At 52.5% G+C, this 12,487-nt stretch overlaps 1 protein-coding gene across 1 annotated transcript in view; it reads left to right on the forward strand.

The window, feature by feature from the left end:
- Nucleotides 1-11,663, forward strand: part of ASXL1 (ASXL transcriptional regulator 1) — a 67,793-nt gene extending 56,130 nt beyond the window's left edge. Inside the window, exons 5-13 of the mRNA XM_022592700.3 lie at nucleotides 380-500; nucleotides 577-674; nucleotides 1,250-1,343; nucleotides 1,802-1,954; nucleotides 3,168-3,331; nucleotides 3,427-3,523; nucleotides 5,024-5,129; nucleotides 5,414-6,047; nucleotides 6,783-11,663. Coding sequence (XP_022448408.3) covers nucleotides 380-500; nucleotides 577-674; nucleotides 1,250-1,343; nucleotides 1,802-1,954; nucleotides 3,168-3,331; nucleotides 3,427-3,523; nucleotides 5,024-5,129; nucleotides 5,414-6,047; nucleotides 6,783-9,701 — 4,386 coding nt within the window. The 3' untranslated portion in view covers nucleotides 9,702-11,663. The remainder of the gene's footprint in view (nucleotides 1-379; nucleotides 501-576; nucleotides 675-1,249; nucleotides 1,344-1,801; nucleotides 1,955-3,167; nucleotides 3,332-3,426; nucleotides 3,524-5,023; nucleotides 5,130-5,413; nucleotides 6,048-6,782) is intronic.
- Nucleotides 11,664-12,487: the final 824 nt, after the last annotated feature.

Below are 12,487 nucleotides of genomic sequence, written 5' to 3' on the forward strand. Positions count from 1 at the left end.
TGGTGCGTGGGCTTCTCATTTTGCGGTGCCTTCTCTTGTTGTGGAGCACAGGCTCTAGGCACGTGGGCTCAGTAGTTGTGGCACACGGGCTCAGTCGCTCCGCGGCATGTGGGGTCCTCCTGGACCAGGGATCAAACCCGTGTCCCCCGCGTTGGCAGGTGGATTCTGAACCACTGCCCCACCAGGGAAGTCCCTCTAACTTTCTTAATGTACATATGAGAAGAACTTTCTGAGAAAAAGAGGTCAATTAGAAAGGGATAGGAATTTAATCAATATTCTAAATCCCTCTTCTCCAAAAGCAATACACATTTAGGAATGACTACTGTGCTTGTAGGATTTGTAGGGTTTTGCTCACCTGAGTTGTGCCTTGCTGTCACAGAAGGATGCCCTGCAGTGGTCTCGCAGTCCGGCTGCAGTGGAGGGAGAGGAGCCAGAGGACACAGCTGATGTGGAGAGCTGTGGGTCTAATGAAGCCAGCACTGTGAGTGGTGAAAATGATGGTAAGTGTCCTTGACAAGATGGGTGAAGAGCCACAAGCAGTCGCTAGGGTCTAACCTTTATTTCCCTCTCTTCCAGTTTCTCTCGATGAAACATCTTCTAATGCTTCCTGTTCTACCGAATCTCAGAGTCGGCCTCATTCCAATCCCAGGGACAGCTACAGAGCTTCCTCACAGGTGGGGGGAGAGTTGGTGACTAGGCTGGATGGAAAAGTGAGGCAGGCACAAGACGGGACTCTTCCTCCTGTAGTTAACTGAGCGTGTTGAAGAGTGGAGAAAATCACCTTGGTCTCCACCTGTTAGTACCATTTAAAAGCGGGCCATAGGAAAAGTGGGTAGTAGATCTGAGAGCAGAGCAATTTGTTTTTTCTCTTTACCATGGATGGATAATTTTGTCTGTATTTATGAAAAAACCTGGGAACATTCAGGGAGAAGTATAACAGAGTGGGGAGCACATGAGCTTGGGAGTCATCAGTTTGAATTGCAGCCCTGCCACTCACCAGCTTTGGGCAAATCCCTTACCTGTAAAGTAGGGAGAGCAACACATTCTTTTCAGTGTGGGGTGATGCTTGGCACAGTGGCCGGCACCTGGCTCAGTAGAATGAGTCGTTGCTATTATTGGCATTACCTGCCCGTGCTGGTTGAACACTGACTCTGTTTTACAAGACAGCGAGGGAGACGTGGTCGAGAGGGACAGCTGTTGTGGCCTGCAGGTGACTCAGGCTCCTTTTGTATCCCCTCTGGGAAAATAGGCAAACAAGCAGAAGAAGAAGACCGGGGTGATGCTGCCTCGAGTTGTCCTGACTCCTCTGAAGGTAAACGGGGCCCACGTGGAATCTGCATCAGGTATGTGTAAACTCGTGATTGTGATGCTTCTTCCTCAGGTCCTGGGGACCTGCCTCCCCCTGGCAGCAGCTCTTGGCCTAGGTAGTGCTGTGCCAGTAGAGTCAGGAGCCCTCCTCTGGCAGTCAGCACGCCGTGGCGGTGAGACCCGACCTAGCTTCCGGCATGGGCTCTGCTGGGCGCCCTTCCCCTGGCCTCACAGGGCAGTTGCGAGGGTCCTGTGAAGACGTGTGCAGGTGCTTTGTAAAAGACACAGTGCAAACTAAGATGGCGGTTTGGCATTCTTACGGGATAATTTAAAGCCAGACCAGGAGGTGGTGATCTCTGACGGCCCAAGGCTGGGCCATGGAAGCACCAGCACTGCTGGCAGCATGTCAGGGAGAGCTGGGGGAAGTAGGCTTGTCTGAGAGCCATGGGCACGGCGTGTGATGCTTCTGACCGGTGGAATGCTGTGCCTTCAGGGTTCTCAGGCCGCCACGCCGATGGCGAGAGCGGCAGCCCGTCCAGCAGCAGCAGTGGCTCTCTGGCCCTGGGCAGCGCTGCTATTCGTGGCCAGGCCGAGGTCGCCCGGGACCCTGCCCCGCTCCTGAGAGGCTTCCGGAAGCCGGCCACAGGTAGGTGGCTTGGCACTCATTTCTCTGCCTGTAAGGGGGCCCCTGCAGGCCTAGAGAGAAGATGATGTCTTCTACTCCACTCCTTTACAGTTTATTTTTACTTCTCAGGTGGCCCTCTATTTTTGTTGGTTTTTACCTTGTATTTTGGTTATGTCACATACAGATTTTTCTCTGCTAGACTGAGAGAACTCCCTGTGGGCGGAGATGGTGCCACATTGCTCCTTGTATGTCCCTGTAAGGGCCTAGCCTGTGCCTGCCTTGATACTGCTTAGTGAGTGCTCAAGTGAGTGAAAGTTGCTTCTGAGTGTCTCAGTGAAGAATTCCAACATTTGTTTTCTTTCTTCGGTAGCATCCTGCCAAGTTTGTTCTCAACGTCTGCAGTCTCTGTCAGATGCCCTTTTTTATAAGCTAGTTAGTATATGGGGCGGAAGCCTATGTTGAATATGGGCTATGCAGGCAAGTTCAGTACTGTGCACCTCCCACCCGCAGTAGGGCTATTTGCAAGGCCAGTATGCCATTTGCTATTGCCGGATTTATTTCTCAAAGCCCCCGTGCTGGGTTTTTGTAGATGGGCCACTTGAAATCATTAAGAAGACTAAACCTTGGCTTCTGAAAATTAGAATAAACCATCACCCAAGTGGCAGCTAGGTTTGCTGTCTTGTTGCCTCTCCAGCTCATCAGCCTTGCCGAATCTTAAAGCCTCACAGGCCTCTGTTCCATTTGCTGAGGCTTTTGTGAGAGGTATTGACATTGCAGTGGGCTTTAAACAACCCTTAGCACCTTTCTGCCTGGAGGTCAGACCTCTCCAGCCCATTCACAGAAGACTTCTGCAGATTTTTCTGTAGGACGCTAACCGGATTCACTTTTAGACTTCCATCGTTTCTCCCATTGGCTTTGTGGAGCCTGTTCTCCAGCTTTGGAGGGAAGCTCAGAGCCTGCCCCTTGCCTGGTTTTCTGTGGGAAGAGTGTCCCTTCAGGCTGTGACACAGCATGCTACTGAGCCTTGTCTGAGACGATGCAAGCCCAGGTGTTCTCTTAGGTTTGATGGTAGCTGATAGGTTAGGGTAGACTGGATGATTGAGCTCATTGTGTGCAGATAAGTTCTGGGTAGCTTGGGTGCTGCCACCAAAGTTTTCCCTCAGTTGGCATTTGCTTTTTTGGTTTAAGAAGCTGAAAATCTACATTTTGCTTCCTACTGCTTGAAAAATCACAGGTCAAATGAAGCGCAACAGAGGGGAAGAGATAGATTTTGAGACGCCTGGGTCCATTCTCGTCAACACCAACCTCCGGGCCCTCATCAACTCTCGGACCTTCCATGCCCTGCCGTCCCACTTCCAGCAGCAGCTCCTCTTCCTCCTGCCTGAAGTGGACAGACAGGTACATGTGGGCGGCTTCCTCTTTGCTTTCTCTGGGCCACCTTCTGTTCTCTTTCTAAGTTTCTTTATTGTTTTTTTTTGCCTTGATCCTTCCAGGTGGGGACCGATGGCCTGTTGCGTCTCAGCAGCAGTGCACTGAACAACGAGTTTTTCACCCACGCGGCTCAGAGCTGGCGGGAACGCCTGGCTGATGGTGAGTAAACGTTCTCGTCCCAGCGGCTTGAAAGGTGCCTGCCATGTGTGGTGTCACTTGTCTCCTGGTATTTAAAACCCAAAACCCAAATACGCATTTTTCAAGTCTTTTTTTTTTTTTGGCGGTACGCGGGCCTCTCACTGCTGTGGCCTCTCCCGCCGCGGAGCATAGGCTCCGGACATGCAGGCTCAGTGGCCATGGCTCACGGGCCCAGCTGCTCTGCGGCATGTGGGATCTTCCCGGACCGGGGCACGAACCCGTGTCCCCCGCATCGGCAGGCAGACTCTCAACCACTGCGACACCAAGGAAGCCCCTTTTTCTTTTTTTTCCAAGGGGTATTCTTTAGTATAAGGCAGGCTTTCCTCTAATAGACGTGGTGGATGTTAATATGCCCCGTAGCTCTAAAGAAGGTACAAGAGTATTTGGGCTTTCACTGTTTTGTGTGTATATATTCATCCGCATTGCCTCTTCATCATTAAAACTATAAACTCCTATTCTTTCCAGTAAGCCTGGCATTGACCTACTCGGTAAGTTCCACCAGGTGCTCTGTCTTTTTAGATGTTGCCACTTGGAGTGATTGTTAGCTTCTCGTAATTCAATTTTGTGGGGAAGCTACGTGGGAAGTGCACTGGGAGGTCCCCAAGACTCCCCTCCAGGTTCGATGATTTGCTAGGAGGACTCACAGGACTCAGCATGTAGTTGTACTCATGGCTGTAGTTTATTTTGGTGAAAGAATACAGAACAAAATTAGCAAAAAGGGAAAAGACGTCTGGGGTGTAGTCCAGGGAAACCAGGTGCACACTTCTGAGACCCTCTCCCGGTGGCGTCCCACAGGACGTGCTCAGTTCCCTCAGCAAGGAGTTGTGACCGCACGTAGTCACAAGTGTAGTCTGCCGGGAAGCTCGTCAAGGACTTGGTGCCTATGGTTTTTACTGGGGCTGATCATGTAGGAAGCCTCTGTCTGACCCAAACCCAAATTCCAGATTCCCCAAAGGAAAGCAGGTGTTCACCATAAACCATCTGGTTTGCTTCAGCTGTTCAGGCACAGTGAGCCATTCCCTGTCAGTTATGGGGTGGGGACCCTCCTGAAATCCAAGGTCCCAGATGTCAGCCAGGGGCCCACCTTGTCAGCAGGCCTGTCTGAGCCTGCTATGTTAACTTTTTTCTGCGCATGGAGTAAGAACAATTCTCTTGTTTGTTTTTGTTCTGCTCAATGTGTTGTTTGCTGTTGAAGGACTGATTACCCGAGGGAAGGGTAAATTTCCCTTATAATAGGTGTGTTAGTTCTGTCCTGAGTAAGAGCACCATGTGAGATCCTCTGGGGGAGACGGGAGCCAGCGTGAGGAACATAGTGAGGGTTCAAAAAATGATTTCCAAGCTCACCAAAGTCATGTGTTATTTTGAAAACTCCTGACATGGTAGAACTGCAAGATTTGGCTTTTCCTAAGACAGACCTTAATATCCTTAATGCATCACTTGAAGAGCTTTGTTTCTTTCTAGGCGAATTCACTCATGAGATGCAAGTCAGGATACGACAGGAAATGGAGAAGGAAAAGAAGGTGGAACAATGGAAAGAAAAGTTCTTCGAAGACTACTATGGACAAAAGTAAGGCCCTTGGTGCTGTGAGTCCTAGTGTGGTTTCTGGGGGGACAGAGGCAGGTGTTCTCAAAGCCATGCATACTGCTGTGTCACCCAGGAATGTGGAGATTGCAGTGACTCTTATTTAGCTTAATACCATTCATGGGGAGCTAACATAGGTTTTTCTATGGTTAGTGTTACATACCATGCAGATTTATTTTGTTCTGAGAGATCTAATATTTGGGTGTATATTATTCATAGTGGATGTGCCCTCTCTGCCCTGTAACTGATAATGTGAGTTTGGTTTGCAGGTTGGGTTTAAGCAAAGAAGAGTCATTGCAGCAGAATGTGGGCCAGGAGGAGGTTGAAATCAAGAGTGACTTGCGTGTCTCGGGAGAATCAACACGACCGCAGCGTGGCCCGGCCACCCGGCAGCGAGATGGGCATTTCAAGAAACGCTCTCGGCCAGATCTCCGAACCAGAGCCCGAAGGAATCTGTACAAAAAACAGGAGCCAGAACAAGCAGAGGTTGCTAAAGACACACAGTCTGTGGCACCAGACATCCCCCTGTACAAGGATGGGGAGGCTAAGACCGATGCAGCAGGGGTGGGCGGTCCCCACCTGCCTGGCACATCCTCCGCAGCACCCAACCCAGAGAGTTCCGAATTCCCGGTGGAAACTGTGGCTTCCCGGATCCAGCCCAATCCAGACGACCTGGCACGTGTCTCCACGTCTCCAGACAGGATTCCCAGCTTGCCTCAGGAGACCGTGGATCAGGAACCCAAGGATCAGAAGAGGAAATCCTTTGAGCAGGCGGCCTCTGCATCCTTTCCCGAAAAGAAGCCCCGGCTTGAAGATCGTCAGTCCTTTCGTAACACAATTGAAAGTGTTCACACCGAAAAGCCACAGCCCACCAAAGAGGAGCCCAAAGTCCCGCCCATCCGGGTAGGAGGCTGTTTGATCCTGGCTGCCCTGAGCCCAGGCCCTTTTGAGGGACGGGAGATTAGTGGGGCTCCTTTGCAGGGACAGAAGGCCCCCGGGCCCTTGTGTTAATTATGTGGGAGTGTAGAGCTCTCTGTACGAGAGGCGTTCTTGAGACTGACTTGAGTATCAGGGGGATAAGGTTCTTTTCTTCCTCACTTGGTTGTTCACTCTGTTGAAGTTATCTCTAGAGGTCATAATCCTTTGGGGTTTTAAAATCTTTTATTGGGTGGTGTTAGATTTTTTGTGTAGTGACTTACACAGTCCCACCAGAAATTAAATTTAGAAGTGTGGCATATAACAGCCCTTGAGCAGAATCTTCTCAGAATGGTGTGGTGTCTTGGACAGCCATTTTACCATGATTATTTCTTTTTTTTTTTTTTGCGGTACGCGGGCCCCTCACCGTTGTGGCCTCTCCCGTTGCGGAGCACAGGCTCCGGACGCGCAGGCTCAGCGGTCATGGCTCACGGGCCCAGCCGCTCCGCGGCATGTGGGATCTTCCCGAACCGGGGCACGAACCCCTGTCCCCTGCATCAGCAGGCGGACTCTCAACCACTGCGCCACCAGGGAAGCCCAATTATTTCATTTTTAAGGAAAATGATTGGATTCTCTAGGCCACTAGGGTCGCGATTTAGCTTTACAGTTCCTAGGTCAGAGTGCTCAGTCAATTAAAACTGTTTTCTTATTTTTCTCTTGCAGATTCAACTTTCACGTATCAAACCACCCTGGGTGGTTAAAGGTCAGCCCACTTACCAGATATGCCCCCGCATCGTCCCCATCACGGAGTCCTCCTGCCGGGGCTGGACTGGCACCAGGACCCTTGCAGACATTAAAGCCCGTGCTCTGCAGGTCCGAGGGGCGAGAGGCCACCACTGCCATCGAGAGGCGGCCACCACTGCCATCGGAGGGGGGGGTGGCCCGGGTGGAGGTGGCGGCGGGGCCACCGATGAGGGAGGTGGCAGAGGCATCGGCAGTGGTGATGGTGGTGAGGCCTGTGGCCACCCTGAGCCCAGGGGAGCCCCAGGTACCCCTGGAGAGTGTGCGTCAGATCTACAGCGAACACAACTACTGCCGCCTTGTCCTCTAAATGGGGAGCATGTCCATCCTGGAACTGCCGTGTCCAGAGCCAGCAGAGAAGACCTGGCTTCTCCCAGAAAGGAGAAGAGCTACCCACGACAGAGGGTTCCAGATGGCCTCAGAAGCGGGCTGGAAGATGCTTCCCGACTTCCCATTGCTCCCACTGGGGACCAGCCACGCCAGGCCTTACCCCCACTGCCCTCCAAAACCCCAGCACCTGAGCGATTAGTTGAGCAGCCTGCGTTGCATCTGGGAGGTAGAACTGAATGTGGGTCTGGTACCACTTCCTGGGAAAGGGGTAATGAGGAGCGAGGACCCACCATCCCCCTGGAGAGCAGTCCTGTTCAGGCTCTAGCGGGGAATGTTGGATTAGAAGAAGGAACCGGCCAGGCTCTAGACAATGACAGTAATCCCACCGTGAAGGATCCTGTGAATGTGACCCCCAGTCCCATCCCTGAACCATCGTTGGCCGGTTCCCTGCAGGACAGACCATTTGATGATGAATCAGGACTTGGTGACTCGGGCCCACCCACGAGGGAAAGTGCTACTAGACAAGAAAACTTGAAAACCGAGGCTCCCGTCTCCGCTGGTGCTGCTCCTTGGATGCCTGGCCTGTCAAATGACAAGGCAGTGGGACAGCCTGAACCCGACTCCAGAGAAGACGTCCCATCTGTTAAGCCACAGGTTGGAGACGAGTGGGAGAAAGCTGCTCCCCTCATTCCAGCGTCAACTGGGGGGTTGACAGCTGAGGAGGGTCTGGATCCCCCCGACAGCTTGGCTTCACTCTGGACAGTGCCATCTCCACGGTGCGTTGCCAGCACCGGCCACGACCGCAGACAGCTGGAAGGTGGAAAGCTGAAAATCAGTGGAGACTCTGAAGTGCTGAGTCCTCACAGCGAGTCCACAGACACAGCCTCTGACTTTGAAGGCCACTTCTCTGAGGACAGCATTGAGGCCGAGCCTAGTAAAGCTGCAGTGCCGAAGAGGTCCTCAGCAGTGGAGCAGGGTGAGAAACACGTTTGGAACCGCTCCACCTCACTCTCCAAGGTGAACGGTGACCTGAGTCTGGTCACAAGGACAGACGGGATGGTTGCTCCACAGAGCTGGGTGTCTCGAGTATGTGCGGTTCCCCAAAAGATCCCAGACTCCCTGTTACTGGCCAGTACCGAGTACCAGCCAAGGCCTGTGTCCCTGGGCAGGCTTGCGTCCTCGGTGGAGGCTACTAACCCCCTCGTGATGCAGTTGCTGCAGGGCAGCTTGCCCCTAGAGAAGGTTCTTCGTCCAGCCCACGGTGGCAGCAAACCCGAATCCCCACGACTCCCACTGACAACAGAGCAGAGCCATGACGGCTCCCTGCATATGGGATCTTTGCAAGACCCTGCGGAAAGCAGTTGTGAGGTTGGCAGTAGCAGTCCCAGTTCTTTAAGAGCTTCGAAGGAGTCTCTTCTACCTGAGAGCCGTGAAGCAAGCACCGGCCTTGCCAGGCTGGAGGCCGCCCAGGCTCCTGGAGCGCCCCCAAAGATTTCCAAGCACGCCCTGACTTTAGGCTCCCTATATCCAGTGACAAATCCAATGGCTGCCTCTGGGAAAGTAGAAGTGGATTCCAAAGAGCAGTTCTCTCCCTTTAGTTTTGAAGATCAGAAGGAAGCTGGTGACCTGTCCCAGTGCAGTAATTCAAGTGCTGCCCCAGGCACGAGTCCGGGAAATCTCACTACCTCGAGAGCCCCTTGTTGCTCATCTCCAATCGTGGTCTCCTCGGGTCCCGATCAGGCAGGTCGGGCCCTGGGTGATCAGAACAGTGCTGGAGGCCAAGGGAAGAAGCTCTTTGGCTCCAAAAACGAGGCTGCAGCCCTTCAGTGCCCCCGGCCTGTGGAGCCAATGCCTCTGCCTGCTGATGCCCCTCCCGATTTTCCCAGCAGGAAGTCGGGGCCAAGCAAAAACTCTGTGTCTGATGGGGTACAGACTGCCAGGGAAGACTGGGCTTCGAAGCCACCGCCTGCCTCTGTTGGTAGCATCAAGAGCGAGAAGACTTTTGGTGGGGGGCCTCTCAAGGCGAATGCAGAGAACAGAAATGTAGCGGGGCCTAGTCCTCGGGAGCTGGTGGATCACTTGCAAGGGATCCCCTTTGTCCTTGATTTGCCCTTCTGGAAATTACCCCGAGAGCCTGGGAAAGGGCTCAGTCAGCCTCTAGAGCCTTCTTCCATCCCCTCCCAGCTCAACATCAAACAGGCATTTTATGGGAAGCTTTCCAAACTCCAGCTAAGTTCCACCAGCTTTAATTATTCCTCTGGCTCCCCCACCTTTGCCAAAGGCCTTGCTGGAAGTGTGGTGCAGCTGAGCCACAAAGCAAACTTTGGTGCAAGCCACAGCGCATCACTTTCCTTGCAGATGTTCACCGACAGCAGCACGGTGGAAAGCATCTCACTCCAGTGTGCGTGCAGCCTGAAAGCCATGATCATGTGCCAGGGCTGTGGTGCGTTCTGTCACGATGACTGTATTGGACCCTCAAAGCTCTGTGTATTGTGCCTTGTGGTGAGATAATAAATTATGGCCATGGGAAAAGTTGTATATTTAGTGTGTGTATTTTGATAATGACGGATCTTAAATCTGTGTACAGAATATCATTGATAAAATAGACTGTCTCTCTAGGCAAGAGTTCTCTTGCCTGTCCCTAAAATCTGTAGTGCTAAAGCCCCTCGGCCACTTGTCGGCCTTCTGGTTTTGCTGGAAGGGTTTCCTGCAGGGCAGGTTGCTGGGCTGCCCAAGGCTGGCCGGCCAGCCCGAGCTCTTGTCACACAGACAGAGCCTGGTGCGGCGTGGGGAGCCTCCTTGAGACTCAGAGGGACTTGAAGCTGAAGCAAGAAGGTTGTGTTCTCCACCAAGGGGACTAACCTACCCGAACTGAGTAGAAATGTCAGTCTTCCACTGCCCCCTCCCTGCCGTCTTTCCTCCCGCTGTTCCTCCGGGAGTTGATGGGGAAGAAGCCAGCACGGGGTTAAAGCAACTCCCAGCAGTGCCCACCAGGGGGCTTCAGAACCTGCTGACCTCAGGGTCACAGTCATTTGCCAGTTGGTGGAGCCAGTTTGACCTTTGGTTCTGTTGCTGAAGCCGGTTTGGGACTTGGCTGTCTCCGAATAATCCACTGGCCCACGGGAGCGTTCGGAACCTTGAATAGACCTGCTTGGACAATGGGTCGGGTATAGGATTGTCTTTCCTCCTTGTAAGTCAGGTGTCCAGACGTTTGGCAGGTGAATTTGTCTGCTCGACACCCTCTCCGTCACTTTGGACTCTGTGGGAGTGGGCATCTCCACACACCTGTGTATGTGAAAGTCATTTTACATTTCAAAGCAGTGTGTTTTTCTTATTTTTATATTTTTAACTCTTTATCCTTGGATGTATAAAGTGAACTTCTGGCTTCTGTAAGTATGCTCTCTGCACCTCTAATGTTTTATCATGTATTTATATGTTGTACACAGTACTGGCCGATTCTGTAAATGGATGTATTGTACAGAGAACACGAACGACTCTCCCTTATTTTACGTCTTCGGCATCATTGCATTAAAGTGGTGTCATTGACTTCTCTCCACCTGTGTCAGAGCCACTGCGTGCTGTGCTGCCCGACGTGAGGGGTGGAGTGATTGACTTGGGACCTGCCAGTTGGCCCGGTGCCCTGTCACCGGTCAGCCGGTGGACCTGCTGCACTTGCAGAGCCACGGGCAGCCCGGCTGCTCGCTGCTGGGCGAATGCGTCTTGCTCCTCATCGCTTCTCCTCCGACCTTCACTGGCGGCTCGCCGCCATGTGTGACAAATCACCACCACCAGTGTCAAGTGCTTCTGGATTCAAGGGTGAGTGCCCTGGGCAGCCCCCCCAGGTGGGCCTTCTGGACCTGGCTCCGGGCTCCCCACGTGTCAGCAGTACCTGGGAGCACGCTTTCCTGGGGCCACAGGACTCCACTGGACATACTTCTGACAGCAGGTTAAGGAAGAAACAGCTATGCCAGCTGCCAGCCTCTCTCCCGACACGTTTCCAGCAAGTAGATGTCTCCATAGCTGTGTCACCTCACCCTGCTTCCTGCCTTATTTCTTGTTCCTCGACTTGTGAGTTGAGCATCTTCCTTGTTGAACTTAGGTCTCCCTGTGTGAGTGCGTCTGTGTGAGCTGTAAAATTGGTATGACTTCAGCAAGTCTCATTTCATCCGAAAGGTCTTTTCTTTCCCCCACTTTTCATCCATTGTGGCATTTCTGTCATCTGAAGCATGAGTGGGAAGTTGGCAAAGATGTGGTGGTGATTTAAATGCAGTATTGGCCAAGTCCAGGTTGTCAACTTCAAGAGTCTGTTTACCAAAGACAGGGAGCAGAGGCACAAGCGTGTCTGACCCTCTTCCTCCTCCTGCTGTGACCTTTGGGGCCACCCTAGGGGACAGTTGGAAACTGGTCCGCCAGGGAAAGCACTGCTCTTGTATGTCTCTGTGGTCTTGGAAAAATAAACCTGTACAACCTGCACGTGTGGTCTCGGTCATCTTCTGCGGCCGCCCTGCTGGGCTGGGAGGAAGGTTGGGTTGGGAGGCAGACCCTGGCTCACTTCACCTCGGCGCTGGAGCTGATTTTCTAGTCCGTGGAGCTTTGTGTTTTGTTTGATGGGGACCATTTTTTAAAGTCTTTATTGAATTTTGTTACAGTATTGCTTCTGTTTCATGTTTTGGTTTTTTGGCCGCAAGGCTTATGGGACCCTAACTCCCTGACCAGGGATCGAACCCACACCCCCTGGGGTCTTAACCACTGCACCGCCAGGGAAGTCCCTCGTGTGTGGAGTTCTTTTGAGACGTTGGTCCCAAAGGTGCGACTTGTCAGTGTTGCTGGTCTTCATCAGACTGAGCATGACGTGGCGAACTTGCCCATTTATCCACCATGTGGACTGGAAGCAAAATCTCATGAAACCGATGGGGGTCCTTTTCGCCTGAGAATCGAAGCCGTGAACTATGCCGTCCCTCCACAGCTGCTCATCCCAACCGCCTTGCTGAGACTGAGGTTGCCTGAGAGAGTCCTCCTGGCAGAGGATCTTGTGGGAGGGTGACCAGCAGCAGCGAGGGAGGGGCCTGCCCGAAATGGGGTCTGACGCTGGTTGACGAGCCTCAGTGGATGACAGACTGCAGGGATTGACTTTAAAGATGAATTAAAATACGTATCCATTAATTTGTTTCCCGTGAACTGGAGAAAGTAGATTTTACATGCGTCAGAACATGTTTTGGGGCAGTGCAAGCTGTCGTTTTACGGTGCTGCAGTTTGATCGAGGTGCGGGTAGAGAAGTCGTGGTCAGGTGGCTTTGT

The sequence above is a fragment of the Delphinapterus leucas genome, chromosome 15 (assembly GCF_059928025.1).
Source record: "Delphinapterus leucas isolate spDelLeu-1000000601 "Yukka" chromosome 15, BTC_Dleu_Yukka2, whole genome shotgun sequence".
Classification (NCBI taxonomy): domain Eukaryota; kingdom Metazoa; phylum Chordata; class Mammalia; order Artiodactyla; family Monodontidae; genus Delphinapterus; species Delphinapterus leucas.